Genomic DNA, 14,702 nt, shown 5'->3' with positions numbered 1-14,702 from the left:
GGGCGGGCCGATAATCTTTGCTGTAAAGCGAAAGGGCCGAAGGCCGTCTAATAGAAAACGAAGAAAAAAGCGCCGAAAAAGGCAAAGGTGGGGGGGGGGGGCAAAATCACAAAGATACCGTTCAGAGGTGTCCGTTAACTACCAGTGGCGTCACACTGCACATGTCGAGAGAGTCGCTCAGGGGCGCAGCAGTCGCGGGGCGAGGACGGGCGCGTCACAGGCCCAAGTACGGGGCGAAAGCGATCTCGTGGAAGAAGATAAACAGCAGCGCATCAGCGCAGCTGAGCGACTGAGATCGCTTTTCCTCTCTTGTCGTTGCCGCTTTGGGTAGGTGCGCGTCGCTTTTGGAGATGCTCGTTGAAGAGATGTGTAACAGCTGCGCCCCATATGCAAGCATGCGTGTGTATGTGGGTGTGGGCGTGTGTAGATGTGGATGTGCATGCGAGGAGACCCGGAATCCCAAGGAATACAAATCGCATGGAAGAGATGGAGGGCCGGAGGGTTCGAAAGGGAAAAAAGGAGAGGAGAATGAGCGGTAGAGGCGATGGGTGGCACTAATACAAGAATGGAAAAGGGGCAGGCGGACCCCTGAGCGTACGCAACGCGTGGCCCTGAGAAGCAGCCACACGCGGGCCGCGTTGTGGGGGGAGGGGAGGAGAAGGAGGTGGTCGATCGCAGCCCATTTCAAGAACGGAGGGAGGGGGGCGAAAGGGACACGCACGCAGAAGCAGGAAAGGAGAGTCACGATGCAACGAGGCTTACACGCACGGGATGCCTCTGTCTTCAGTGCAGCCTCTATCGGTACCCTCCTCACTCTTTCTCACCCTTCACGCTCTCTTCTACACCCTCGCCCCCTACTCCTCCTCCCCTGGCAGCCCTCATTCCATACCGCTCCTCATCGTCGTCTGGATTCATCGACGTGCCTCCGCCACTGAGAGATAAAGTTCAGAAACATGCACCGTATCTCCTATCCCTAGATGTGCTGCGTCCTGCCTCCACAGGCATGCTGCCCTCTGGGCTCGATCCGCTGTGCGAGGCGTCCGCTTTTCACTCATGTCGCTCTTCCTGCTGTTCTCGCTCATTGTGTGTGTGTGTGTGTGTGGCGCTGTGTCGCCGATGCCAAATGGGTATCGAGTCGCAAAAAAAAAAGAAACGCCTCTCACGAGCTACGCAAAGAAAGAGGGCATACGACAGCGCATACACAGGCATAAGCGCACCACTGTCCATGCACTCCTGCTATGATGGCCGCCGGCAACACAAGTCAGCGCACCGCCACGGAATCCAACGCACAGACGCGCACACACAAAGGTGAGCGTAAAGGGCACGAGAGCGAGGGCGCTTTGTTTTTTACCGCTGCTCTTGAAGACCAGCGGCGAAAGGAGAGGCAAGCGCAAAAGAAATGAAAGCTGAAACGAGCAGGCCCAACGGCGCCGGAAAAAGAAGGGGGAGAGGCAATCGCGCGGAAGAGAGCGAGCACGTGGATTGCGTGAGCAGCCCCTCGCTCTCGCCACACACGCAAAGGAAAAGCTGAGAAAGGGTGGCCACAGCCCCCCATATGCGAACCATCCAGTCTCCATTCTTCTTTGCAACGTATATATATATATACTCCCCTCTGTGGGGGGCGAGAGCGAAGGGGGAGGGGGCGGGGGAGGTCTCATCATAAGCGGTAGCCGTAGTCGAGGTATGGGGCACACTTGGACCACATCACGGATGTGATGAAATATTTCTCCTCCATGCGATACAAGTCCTCTCGTGGGATACCAAAGTCCTCCCAATCCAGCAAGTCCGGGTCGCGCTCCGGCATGGCGCAGTTGTCGATAAACTGGCGGTCCACCCAGTCCTTGTTCCAGGACGGCGCCTTGGTACCAAGCAGGACACCCTGGTGGAGGGGGTAGCGCTCATTGATGTGGCACGCAATGTCGAAGAAGATCTTCGGCAGGTGCACCGTCAGATGGCGCTGGTTGTTGCACTCAGAGCACCAACGCAGCAGGTCGTTTGTGGTGAAGCGCACCGGACCGCCGAGCTCGGCAATGCGGCCCTCAGTGTGATCAAGGAGCAGCGAACGAGCTGCTGCCTCAGCAAGGTCGCCGGCAAACACCGGTTGGTGGATGCGCTGGCCGCGATTCGGGACGGGCACGATTTTCATGTACCGCTGCGCCTTCAGATACTTGGAGTAGGAGAAGTCGTCCTCGGCAAAGATGTCCGTGCCGCGAATGATCGTGGCCGTCGGGAACTCCTCCAACACGGCAATCTCCGCCGCGCGCTTTTGCCGCAGCAGCTTTGACGGGCTATTCAAGTCCGCGCCAACCATAGACATGTGGGTGAACTTGAGGATCCCCATTTCACGGCTCCACCTAGCCAGCATGCGTGGCCACTCAACGTTGATTGCCTCCATCGAAAACCACGATTGACTATTTTCATAGCACGCCGGCTCCTGCCACGCCCCGACGACGTTGATGACGTTGTCCACTTTCTCAAGAATCGCCTTCACGACAAACTCCTTGTCGATTTCGTAATCGGTATCGAAGTTCTGTCCCACCGTCCCGTCACCGCTCGAGCGCATTTGGCGCACACTGCTCGGCATACCAGAGCGGAAACGGAAGGGGAGGATACTGGTGTAGCCGTGGTAGCAGTTCACCGCGTGGATGTGGTGGCCAAGGATGCCGGTCGCCCCGAAGGTGGCGACGTTGACGCCCATGGTGTTCGCCTCCGCGCCGCCGTGTCGCCACGTCGAGGACAGCTCCCCGTTCATGCTACGGACAAACATGCGCCGAGACATTTTCGCTACAGCAGTGATGCCAAGTAGGAGAAGGTATGAGTCCGCACTTGGCGAAGTAGGTATACATGTATGTATATTGGCGGGGATGCGAAGCACGCCGAAACTAGCGCTGCTGTTACAGGGGGGAGGGGGGGCTTCCGTGCTCTCGGTGCTGAAACTGCCGGGTCAGCTGCCAAGGAAGTTCGATGAGAGTACGAGTGACGGCGCCAAAAAAAATCGAAATTCACGGCGCTTTTGTGTGTGTGTGTGTGTGTCGGTCTTCGGCTACTCTGTAGAGTTCACAGCAACTACTAGTGTGTGCCGGTGTTGGGAGGGATGGAGGGAGGGGGGAATAAGATGTCGTAAAAAGTCGGCGATGTCAGCATCAACAGCGTACCGCGCCAAGAAGGGCAGCGACAATGAAAAAAAAAAGAGACCGAGTCTAACAAAGGAGAGAGAAGGCGAGACTACTAGCCCGAGCCCACTACGGTACTTTCATGTGTGTGTGAGAGAGGGGTGTACAGAAGTGTGTGTGTCAGTGAGTCTGCGATACAGTCAACTACGCTAATACGAGTTCCCTCTGCTTGCTGTTTCCCCACTTCCAACGGCCGACACCGGAGACATATGTTTGCCCTCTCGTCTCCCCCTCTCCCGCTTGTGTGCGTAAACGCGCACAAAGAAGAATGTCCAGTGGGTAGGTCAGGCGGAAAAAAGCGCACGCACGCACAGCGCAAGGAGGATGAAGGAGGAGAGGGAAAAGGGGAGGGGGTAAGCAAACTGTTACTCGCAGCGGAAACAGAAATGAGTGGGGGTGTGGTGCTGGCGCGAGAGTACGCTGCGCCGTATTCAGCCGGCACTGATTGCTTTCAGTGCTGTTGCTTTTCTTCTTGTCAGGGAGGGCGGGCGAAAGGTGCGTGAGAGAGAAAGAGAGACACGTCACGAAGCAGCGGTGAGACGGCAGTGGATGAAGCGAGAGAAGAAGTGTTGGGAGGGAGCTGATGGAGATGAGAAGTGCCATGTGGCACATGCCTGTGGCAGGCGAAGCGCACTGACACTCGGAGAAGCAGATGCGGAGACGCCCCTAGAGCGCGAGTGTGCGTTCCGTCACGGCAGATGCTGGTGCTCTTCACCTTGCTGTTCTCACCCACTTGCTCGCTGCCACGCTTGCTTGGCCTCTTTTTACCGGTGTCCCCACACACACACACACACCAGAGCCATGCATGGTTGCAGCGGCAGAAGGCGAGGCAACGTGAGAGCCCAGCAGCATATGCGTGCGCTGAAGCGAGATCACTTCCATGGCTATGCTCCTCGAGGCGTATCGCCCCTCTTCTCTTGGTGAGGTGCAGGCCTGCCACTATAGCCTGCAGGTCCTGACACTTCACAACGGACTCGCCCTTGAGGCTAGGAGAGCTTGATTCGTCCCTCCCGTCCTCGCCTTCGATCCGGCGGTGGCAGGTGCTGCTGTCGGCCATGCGATGGCGGCCTGGGGCGAACGCGGAATCGAGGGGAGAGAGGGCAGAGTGTTCTTACTGCATGTGACCTTTTCTGCGTACTCGTAAATGACGAAACGAATTAGAACAAAATTATTGTAAGAGGAAAGCACAAATGGCATCGAAACAGAAAGAAGAGTGGCCTCGCAGCGAGCGGCTCGCGTGCACGTAAGACCGCCTCCGCGCGCTTGCGTGAGTGTGTGTGTGTGGGGGGGCGTGTGTAGATGGGTGCGTGCCGGGTAAGAGACACCGCTCTTGGTTGCTTCCTTTTTTTCTTCTCGTCGCTCCCCAAGAGTATTGGCAGCCTATCCGGCGTGCATACACTCAGCAGAGAGGGCGAGGGCGGCACACGCGCTCATCCGTTTACTTCTTCTGGAACGCAGCCACCTCGGCGCGCTGGGCGTGCACCTTGCGGGTGTGCTTCTTGGAGTGCTCGCGCTGGCGCAGTGCGCGGCGGTTGGAGGCAATCAGGCGCAGGTACTCACGACGCTCAGCGGCAGACGCCCGCACCTTGGCAATGGCATCCTTAGCCTTCTTGGCACGGCGGGCCTTGATCTTCGGCGTAATGAGGCGCTGAATCTTTGGGGCCTTCAGACGGTCCTTCTTTCCGCTCTTGGCGACGCGGCGACGAACCACGTACTTTCGCACGTCCTCCGTACGGGACAGATTGAACAGCTTGCGGATCTTGCTCGCGCGCTTCGGGCCCAGGCGGCGGGGCGCCGTGATGTCCGTCACACCCTCGATGGGCTGGTCACCGACCTTGGAGATGGTCACGTTCAGCACCGCAATGTCGCTCGCGAGCACGCACCCGCGAACGTTCTTGCGACGGCGCTCACCCTGGTAGCCGCGGAAGGTGTTGAAGCCGATCGCACCGCGCTTCAGCAGCAACGACACACGGCTGGGGGCGAGCACGCCGGGCACCATCGGGAAGCCATCCTTATCCGAGCCACCGCGCAGGCGGAAGATGTAGCCCTTGAACTCGCTGCCAAAGATGGAGCCGTCAACCTCGTTGCCGAGGCGGTAGTCCTGCAGCTGCACCCGGCGGAGCACCTCGTCCGAGATATCGAACTGCTTCACCGTCCCGTTGCGGGGGTACGCGATGTTGAGTTTCATCTTTTGCTAACCGTTATCGAAGCCACTCTGCTGCGAAGAGAGGCCGACGGGAGAGAAGAGAAGAGAGGGGAGGGGGGAGAGTGGCAAGAGGTACGCAAAGAGAGCCTGCGCTTCTCACTGGACGAGTGCGCATGGGTGCGCATGAAAAAGGTGGCGATGGGTCCCTCACGCAATCCTCGCCTGGCGCCTGAGCGAAAATCAACCGTTCACAGCAGGAGCATTTGGAAAAAAAAGAAGACGCGCCTTCGAGATCAGCTGGATGGGAATGGGCAGAAGAGATGGACCCAGCCTGCACGACTGCCGCGCTCGGGGTTTCTTCCCTACCCCGGGAGCTGTCGCCGAGTTTCGTATACCTCACGTTTCGGCTTCGCGGGAAGCGATGCCGTTAGTCTGCGTTACTGTCGCCGTACTTTTTTTTCTTCTTCGAGGAGCCGCTCCTGCATGATGTCCCTCGTGCGGCTCTTCCTGTCCTGCAGCCAAGGCAAGACAGGAGAAAGAGCGCAAGGAAAACAAAAAGACAGAGAGCACCTCGATATCGCCGTGCGCCGCTTCGGTCACCCGGCGCCGTCGACCCCCTGCGCAAGCCTCAGCTTTGCCTTCGAGTGCCCATCCCGCCCATCCCTCAAGCAGACAGAAGAAAAAAGGTACCTGATTGAGGTTCGGGGGAGCGCTCAAGCAACGCCGCAGAGAGCAACGCGAGCACACGAGGGACGGCAGTGGGGGAAGAGGAGGAGGGGGGAGGAGGAAGCAGAATAGAGGCCGCAGAAGAGTGGAGAAGGGCTTCCATGGAGAGAGCCTCCTCGCCTACGCTTAAAGTAAACTACACAAAAAGAGAGGGGAGCGCACAGAACTGAAGCAGCGAGGCACCGCTAGACGGAGATACGTCATGTCAGCACAGCTCTGAGAAAGCGAGAGCAGAATCGTCGCAGGAGACGCACTGCACGTGCGCCGCGGAGGAGGGGAAAGGGGGCCAGACGCATGCAGCGTTGCAGGGCAATCTACATGCACGTCTTCAGGGGCGGCGCAGTGTGACGAGAGAAAAAAGGGAGACGAATCCACAAGAAAGGGGGAGTACAGCGGAGCGAGCGAGACTGAGTGGACCTGGGCCGGCACGCGCATCATTATATATTTATGTGTGTGACTGTGGGTGTGTGTGTGTGTGTCTTTGTGATGAGGACGTTGGAAGAGACGCCGGACGAAAATTCATAGACGTTCGGCTATTCAGCAAAGATGTGTATCTGTGTGTTTTCCTCCAATCTGAGGATCTGAGGCGGACACAGGATTGCCGTGCTCCTCTGCACATACATGCGGCCCCCCTCCCTCCTCCTCTCTCTCAATCAGTGCTCACATACAAAGCCCATCACTTTGCCTAGTCTCCGTCCCCTCTCAAACGCGTTTCGCGAGCGGTGCCGCCTTCCTGTTCCCAGGTGACCACACCTGTGCAACGCCACGGGCCGAAGACCGCCCCTGTGCCTCCACCAAAGGAGTCATTGAAGGAAACCCCAGCAGGCCCCACATCCACCACCATTCCCCGCCCCGGCAGAATGACGCGACGGTTCAGTAAGCAGTTCGCCAGTTCAGCCGTCGCGTAGCTTTCGAAAGACGTCACGGGACGCGCGCTGGCAAGCACCAGCGCCTGGACAAGCTTGTTTTCGGGCGTGCACACGAGCGCCGTGGTTGCCGCAGCCCCAGAGTCATCCGAGTCGCAGCTCGTAAGCGTCGCAGCACCGTCACGATGCTCCTTCTCGCCAACGCTGCAGATGCGACAGCCTCTAGCGCGCGGCTGCGAAGGGGCGCTGACGTTGAAATCAGCAGTGCCGCAGAGCTCGAGCCGCCGCCGATACATACGGTAAACCGCTTCTTTTTCGGACTCCGTCTCCGCCTCTGCGCCGGTGAGGGCCGAAGCGCTGGACGGCAAGGCCGACACCGCCACGTAAAGGGACCCGAGCAAGGGTAGGGTGTAGTAGCGCAAATCGAGCTGCTCGCCTCTCACCAAAGAGACACCCAGTTGACTGCCCTCGCGGATGTAGCCATGCCCTAAGAGGGTGTGCAGCAGAGCGCGCAGCTCTGCGTGTGGGAGCTCCTGCAGGAGCAGCTCGAACTTGTGCGCACGCACGGCGGTTCGCTCGCGCAGCTCCCGCCGCCACTTGGGCTCGGCGGTGCGCAGCGGGAGCCGGTTCTTTTGGCTAGAGCACAACTCCAGCAGCGATATGAGGAGGCGCACCGCCGCCTGAACCGTGCCGTCCGCCTCCGACAGCACATCCTCACGCCAGCGCCACGATGCTGCGCCCCTCGAGCATGCCTCGGCCAGCTCGAGGGGGCCCTGCACTTCCTTTACCTTCGCAGCCCCCCACCTCTTCTTACCCGTCGACGGCGCCACACTGTTGGATGAGGGCGCTGACTCAGTTGCCAGAGCCCTCGGCGTGGAGGCAGCGCTTTCCTCGGTAGCGGCGCCGGTGGCTGCAGGAGCGGGTTCCTCACAGAGAGAGTCAACGACATCGCGCAGCGCGCCAACGAGCAGCTGCATGTGACCTTCGCGATGGGTATCTTTCGCGGCCACCATGACGGCTGTCAAGGGTTGATCTGCCGGCACCAGCGACGCTGCCAGCGCGTAGATGCTGCCGTGGGACAGCAGAAGCGAGAGATCATGAAGATGCTGTACATAGCTGTCCCTGCTGCACACATGTCTGCTGGACATCAATAAGTATTGCAGCATGCGCGCGTATAAGAGAGCGTTTGCTGCGACAGTTGGCACAAATGACAGGGACTGCGGCACACCGCTCCAAGGCTGTTTCGACTGCGACTGCACGCACTTCAGATGCATCATCAGACTCAGTGCCAACTGCTCACCTATGCCATCCTCACCCAGCAGCTGGGGTGTGAGAGCGGAGAGAAGCTCCGCCTGGGTAGACACCAAGACAGGGATCGGGGTACTGGTCCGCGTCCACATCTCCGGTGCAGCGTCGCCACCCCACAGCGCAGTGGATTTATCGTCGCACAAGCCGGCCAAGAGTCGCGCCGCCCGGTGCACCTCCTTCGACGCAATGAGACAATGCAGATGCCACGAGACGCGCCTCTTGCGAAGGTCAGCGGACAGTAGGCCGCTGGTGCACACCAGCGCGGCCGGCGAGGCTATCACAGCCTCCAGCGAAAAGGGAGGTGGGCACGGCGGCTGCGTGCTGGGTTGGGTCAGCTCCATCCAGAGCGACAGCCACCACGTTTCACGTGTGTGGCCTACAGCAGCGGCGGCGCTTTTGCCACGGCTACCGGTAGCGGTCAACGAGTGAGACGCGCAGAATGTAGCCAGGGCGACCCCAGCGGCGTCTAGAGACACCCGACTGGCCTCAGCCGCGAGGCGCAGCGCTGTCTTGGGTGACAATGCCAGCGCCACCCCACACAGGAGCGCGAGCCACTTGAGCAATGTCAGACAAGGCGACGACACCGAGCAGCACGCGCCTTGGGGGGGAAGCCGTGAAGCGATGCGGCGCAGGATGTCAGCAGCCGTGACACGCAGCGGCGACGCGTCCATCCAGACCTCTCCCACTCCCTTGACCGCTTCATCCGCACCCGCGTCCCTTCCTGTGCCGATAGACACATAGTTAGGTGCCATCGGCATGGACGCCGTCCCAGCGGTTACAAAGCGTGCCGATACCCATGGCGGCCAGTCCAGCGGCCTCAGCGACACAGCCACGCAGGCGCAGATCACCGTTGCCAATGAATCTGCCTCTTCCTCGAGGTTAGAGAGAAGGAGCTCCAGTTCACTGCATAGCGTGCCGGTGGTCATCTGCTGAGCTCTTAAGAGCGCAGAAAAAATGCGATATGCATCCCGTGTGCCAAGCGCGTGGCGAAGCGTCTCGTGCGCACTCGTCCCAGGCCCCAAGCGCGTCGCTAGAACGTCGGCAGACGGTGCCGCCAGCACGATGGGGAGTGAGGCGTTCGGGTGGATGATGCCCACATCCGCCAAGAATGGCTTTGCGAGCGATTTGCATACGGTCGCTGCAGCCGTTGTGCCGAGGCAGGGAGCCTGTGTACGCTGGAAGGAGGACGCAGGGGTGAGGCGAGACCCCCCTGTGAGAAGGCTAGGGCGACGACTACACAGCATGGCTTGCCAGCGTCCTTTCCTCCCGAGCATAGCGGGCTTTGGGCTCCCAGAGAGGAGGAGGAGCTTTTGTGTTTGTGTTTGTGTGGGGGGAGGGGGAGGGGGGGTGCGTGTGCAGCACAGAGAAAAACAGAAGCATTTTGCGATGGCAGTCGGCACTCAGATGAGCGCCAGAGAAAAAAGGGGGGAGCGCGTAGCAGTGTGGAAGTCAGCAAGCGAAGTGGGGGCAGAGAAGGAGGGGGGGAAAGCTCGAAGTTCCCCAAGCGAACAGAGCTGCATCCACAGCGGTCTTACCTTTTTCTCCATCTGCTGCGCCGCTCCCAGCGAAGCGTGCTAAAGAGCGCCCCTTCCAGATTGGTCTCGTGGTCCATCTCGCAGGCACAAGATGCAACGGCAATCGCCAAGCTTAAATTTTAGGAAGAAAAAAAAGCGTCTGACACTGAATGGCCGCAAAGACCACGCCGAAGGAAAGAGGCACAGCCTCCGCTGCACAACGCACACAGCGACACGTCGACCGAATCCTGTGCATTTCCTTCGTGCGCCCCCTCGGCGTTGGTATGCGAACAGATGTGCGCCTCTCGCCCTCACCATGTGTTCCCCCAGCACAACCCCCGAGTATTTTTTGTTTTGATTTCGTTGTCGTGCTGTTAAACGACGCACCCGAGAGCGTGTGTGTGTGTGTGTGAAATGTTACCAGTAGTGCGTCAATGGTGTCTCATTAAGTGAGTGGCTGTGGGGAGCACACGCTGACACTGTTGTAAGTGGCACGCATCAAGCCGTCAAAAACGCAGATTTACTCGAAATGCAGTCATTCAAAAGAAAACGCCGCGACGGAGGACGCTGTCTCTATGACTGCAAACGGAAGCGAAACACCCTTCGTCGCTCAACTTAGAGAAAAAGACGCGCGCCAAACAGATTCCCGTCCTCTCTCTCCCTCCCCACTCTCTCTCTCATCGGCGCGAGGGATACCCGTTGCACGTCACCTTGCGCCACGAGATGGTGGAAGCAGAGGAGTTCGCGAAGCGGTAGAAAGGCCTTGCCTGTGACAGAAAAGTGGTGTTACGGGCCTAAAGCTGGGGAGCGGCAAAGCACCACACCGCCGCTGCTTTGTACCTCTGCCCAGCTCTTACCACTACCGTCTACCCCCTACAGCGCGTTCAGCCTCACCATGAAGATCTGTGGAGCCAGCGCGGCCCGACGTGCCTGCTCCACCACCGTCTTGGCCCTCAGCAAGTCTTTCGATACCGTACGCTCGAACAGCACGTACCTCACCCAGTCCTCGGCGTTTGCATGCTGCACCTCCACTGCCGACGCCTTACCGATCACGCTCGGCGTGGTCCTTGACTGTTGTGCGAGCTTTCTGGCGGGGGTACCATCGTACAGAAGCGGGGGATACGACTCGGGGTGTTTGGAGAAGTGGTAGAGCTTCAGCAGCGCCTCGTGCCCCTCCCTCGCCGCCTGGATCGCATCGCGAGCAGCCTTTGAGGGTGCAAGAACGCTGCCTGGCATCGCAGGGAGAGCTGCCAAAGGTGCCGGTGCAGACCGGAAAAGCGAAACGCCCTCCAAGAAAGGAAGTACGCAGTGCGTCTGCGCGAAGCGCGGCAACGGCTGGCACCGTTGCGCCAACGTCAGCAGCCCTTGCACGTCCGCGATCCAAGCCTCGGCAAGGTCGCTCTCGACGCGTTGCAGTGCCTCGGCAACCGTGTCTCGGGTGTACACTCCATGTCCCAGCCACGAGGAGAGCCGACACCGCAGCAGCGAGGTTACACCTTCCAGTCGTACCCACTCCTCCTCGCGGTTCAGTGTGCTTTGAGGCACCCCACTCAGGAAGAACAGCCCGGCTGCGGCAAAGCTCGCAAGGCGCGTGCTTGCAGACAACGCCCCCGCACCCTTGGCCCCTGCTGAAACGCCACGACCGCTGGTCTCACCGCTGTCGAGATTGTCGTCGCAGTCGCTGATGATGTTGCCACTGCGCGAGGCTACCGAGAGTGCCTTCTCGCTCATCTGCATGGAGCCCTCCAGTGTCTCCAAGGCGCTAAAGACACGCCATAGAGAAAGCGGTAGCCGAGCCGGTGAGGCAGTGCCCGCGGCTGGGACGAACTGCAGTGCACTGGATCGATTCAGCAACATGGCTTGCGCCTTGGCCCACGCGTTTGCAGAAGCAGCGTCGCTGCTGGCACTGCCAGTTCCTCTCTTCCTGTCGCCGCGACTCTTCTTCCCTGTAGGAGCGGGCATGTCCACAGAAGGCAGGAGGCCGTGCTCATGCAGCAGCTTCACTGCTGCCGCACGCCGTCGCGCTTGCGAGGCAGCGGATTCGTTGCCGGAGGCCCCCGGCTCCGCCTGTTGTCCACGCAGCAGCGCCTCCTCCTCCTTCCACCACACAATGAAGCGGTCCACGTCTTCAGCGGTCATCGCTGCAGCGGACTTCAGCGGCGATGCGCTGTTCAAGCCTCCAACACCGCCGACGCCTTGCACCAGGGCATCCCTGTCCTTCGCCTGCAAGAACTCCTGCAGCTGCACTACTGACCACGTCATGAGCACCCCATCAGCTCGCGTGCCAGCGGAAGCCTCGTGCCTGGCGCGCGACTTGGCTGGCGGATGCACATCAGAGACCGTAGATACCTCCCCCAGCAGCCTCTCGGTGCGCTCTTGCGGCTCTGTGACGCACGCCTGAATGGTGAATTTGTCGAGCTGAGACCGTCCGAGGAGCCATTGGGCCGCCGTCGTGATATTCAGCATGTCACGTGGCTGATGCGTGCCCGCCTTCTTGGTGCTGCAGCTTGTCGTCGCCGCGGCAGTGCTGGTAACAGCAGTAGCGGTAGCCGGTGCCTGGAGCAGATGCACGCACACCCGCGACACCCCCTCCGCTGAAACGGCGGCGAGGCAACACAGAGCCTTGACGAAGGCTTGCCGCACAGCTGGAAAGCGCTTCGTTGAGTCTGTGTCAGCCGCCAAGACACCGGGCAGCTCGGCCAGGGCCGACGCGGGCGCGAATGCAAACGCCATAAGCGAGGCGACTGTCTTCACAGCGGCGCGGCGACGAACCTCCAGCGACGGGGACAGGAAGGAGGCACTGACAGGTAACGGCTGCTGCTGCCTCTGCCGGCCTCGCGGCGTCGCGGTCGCGCCGCCCCCGCTGCCCCCCTCGGCAAGGTAGGTGGTGACGTCCACTAGGGCTGTCGCGTACTGGTTCACGGCCAGGTCCTCCAGGGCAAGGTAGTGCGCGAAAACAATGTCGATGTTGTGCCCATGACGCCACTGCATGCGCACACGGAGTCGCTGCTGGTCGGATGCAATGGTGAGAGAAGACGAGGCTGATGCGCAGCGGGAGCCATAGGCGCGCGCTGCCTCGACCGTGGCGTCAGCAGGTCCTCTGCACGCCTCAGCCATCTTCTGCACCGCCGTTGTCACGGCGAGCTCCAAAACCTCGCGCGCGAAGGGGTAAGAACCCGTAACCGCCAGCAGCTGCTCCAGCAGAACCGCCCCACTGGCAGGGCTGTTGAATGCCTCCTCTACTACCGTCTTGGCTAAAGCAAGGTCAAGCAGCACCTGGGCCATAGCCTCATTCTCAGCCCGCAGCTTCGGCGCGATCGTCGACGTGGCCTCCTCCGCCGCTGCTGCCTTAGGATTACCAGCGCGGTTTTCCTCGTCGCCCTCCTCAGCCGCTTTCGCCGCGCGCTTGTGCATCTTGGCCACCTCCTCGCGGTGCTCCGCCAGTAGCCCTTCCAGCAGACGCTGCACAAACTGCAGCTCCAGACGCAGCGCGCAGGCCCAGACCGCCGGCTCGGACGCCATGGTCAGCAGCGCCTGCTGGATGATGGCGCGGGCGTTGTCTGTGTTGTGCTGCGAAAACCCCTGCCATTCCGCCGCCTCCACCCAAATGTCACTGCGCCACGGGTGCATCACCATAAGCTCGCCGTAGAGGTTGCTGAGGCTGCCATTGCGCTGGAACTGCTTCATAAACAAGACGCATTCCTGCCGCAGCGCTTCGTGCTCCGCCTTATTGCGGAGGTGCTTGAGACCAATCTTGTAGATGCGCTCGATGCGGTCAACGATGTCCCAACGGTGCTGCAGGTTGAGCTTTGTGTTGATGCAATACTCACGAAGGCGCTTCTCGAGCCCCAGCTCGTACGCGATGGCCCCGCGCACATCAAGAAGAAGAAGAGGCTTCGCAACGAGACGGAACTCCCAGTGCCGGCGCTGCCGTGACACCTCTACCGTCTCGTCGCGAGTGAGGAACCCGCTTGTGTAGTACTCATCCAGGGCCGGCACCAGCTTCTCCAGCCTCGTCTCAATGGCTTGGGCGCGGGCCATGGCTCAAAGCAACTGCCGGGATGGGGGCACCGCTGCGAAGCAGCCGGCGGCTATGAGCACGTGCGGGGACGAGGAATGAGCGAAAAAAAAGAAAGGAAAGGAAGAATGAAGACAATTCGCCATGCGCGGGAGACCGTTCGCGTGTCGATCGTCGTACTTCGCCCGCTTCCGAGCGGCCAAGCACGCAAGCAAATGGGCGCCCTGTGCAAGTTCAATGTGCAAGATGAGTGAGGCAAGCGCACGCAATCAGTGTGTCCCGCGGTATCCCAGCACCGCGCGCCTGCGTGATCAATGACGACGAGCTCGTATATGTGTGGAAGCAGGTAAACTCTTCACTGTCCCTTCGTCATCGGCGTCGAAAAAGGTCGGACGTGTGCCGTGATGTAGGTGCGCGAGCAGAATATGAGCGGCAGGCGTGCTCCAGTTTCGCGGTGGTCGCAGCATCGTGAGAAGTCAGAGCATATGAGAAGGAAACAGCGAAGGAAGTGGAGGAGGTCAAGTAGCTGGTTGTGAGAGCATACGGCCAGTCCCGCTGGCGCCGCTCATGGAGGTGTCGTCGACGTTGACGACGAAAACCACGGAAGGCACTTCGAGAAGGTGGTGCAGAAATTTACCACCACCCTCCCTCACACACACACACACATGCGCATGTGCACGCGCAATATATGGAAAAGAAAAGAGGTGAGAGAATGGGGCCAAGCAAGCCGAGAAGGGGATGCTGACCTAAACGCTTGGGCGCGAGATGATAGGAGCACCGCCCTACGCTAACCGCTCCTCCACACCCTCCCACCACGCAGAAAAAAAACCTCAACTTCAGCTCAGCAGCACCAGTAGGTAAGAATGCTATCCGTTCCGTAGGTTGGCCCTTGTATGCGCTTGTGGCCCTTCTTCCTCTACGCACCCATATGAGGTCCACAGCACGCCGTCC

The 14,702-nt window shown here is 60.1% G+C and overlaps 4 protein-coding genes across 4 annotated transcripts; all 4 read right to left on the bottom strand.

Moving 5' to 3' along the window:
- Nucleotides 1-1,657: 1,657 nt before the first annotated feature.
- LSCM1_00956 (uncharacterized protein) lies at nucleotides 1,658-2,779 on the bottom strand (the record flags this gene model as incomplete). The annotated part of the gene is made up of 1 exon (XM_067318582.1): nucleotides 1,658-2,779. One exon carries the CDS (start codon nucleotides 2,777-2,779, stop codon nucleotides 1,658-1,660), a length of 1,122 nt encoding a protein of 373 aa, XP_067174687.1.
- A 1,832-nt stretch (nucleotides 2,780-4,611) lies between these two features.
- LSCM1_00955 (uncharacterized protein) lies at nucleotides 4,612-5,361 on the bottom strand (the record flags this gene model as incomplete). The annotated part of the gene is made up of 1 exon (XM_067318581.1): nucleotides 4,612-5,361. The coding sequence occupies one exon, from the start codon at nucleotides 5,359-5,361 to the stop codon at nucleotides 4,612-4,614; it is 750 nt and encodes a 249-aa protein (XP_067174686.1).
- A 1,369-nt stretch (nucleotides 5,362-6,730) lies between these two features.
- LSCM1_00954 (uncharacterized protein) lies at nucleotides 6,731-9,493 on the bottom strand (the record flags this gene model as incomplete). Its single annotated transcript, XM_067318580.1, has 1 exon — nucleotides 6,731-9,493. The coding sequence occupies one exon, from the start codon at nucleotides 9,491-9,493 to the stop codon at nucleotides 6,731-6,733; it is 2,763 nt and encodes a 920-aa protein (XP_067174685.1).
- Nucleotides 9,494-10,606: 1,113 nt separating this feature from the next.
- On the bottom strand, nucleotides 10,607-13,774 carry LSCM1_00953 (uncharacterized protein; the record flags this gene model as incomplete). Its single annotated transcript, XM_067318579.1, has 1 exon — nucleotides 10,607-13,774. One exon carries the CDS (start codon nucleotides 13,772-13,774, stop codon nucleotides 10,607-10,609), a length of 3,168 nt encoding a protein of 1,055 aa, XP_067174684.1.
- Between the last annotated feature and the right edge of the window lie 928 nt (nucleotides 13,775-14,702).

The sequence above is a fragment of the Leishmania martiniquensis genome, chromosome 35 (assembly GCF_017916325.1).
Source record: "Leishmania martiniquensis isolate LSCM1 chromosome 35, whole genome shotgun sequence".
In the NCBI taxonomy this organism is placed as follows: Eukaryota; Euglenozoa; class Kinetoplastea; order Trypanosomatida; family Trypanosomatidae; genus Leishmania; species Leishmania martiniquensis.
The sequence above is the reverse complement of the archived record's forward strand: the minus strand, read 5'-3'. Positions and strand labels throughout refer to the sequence as shown.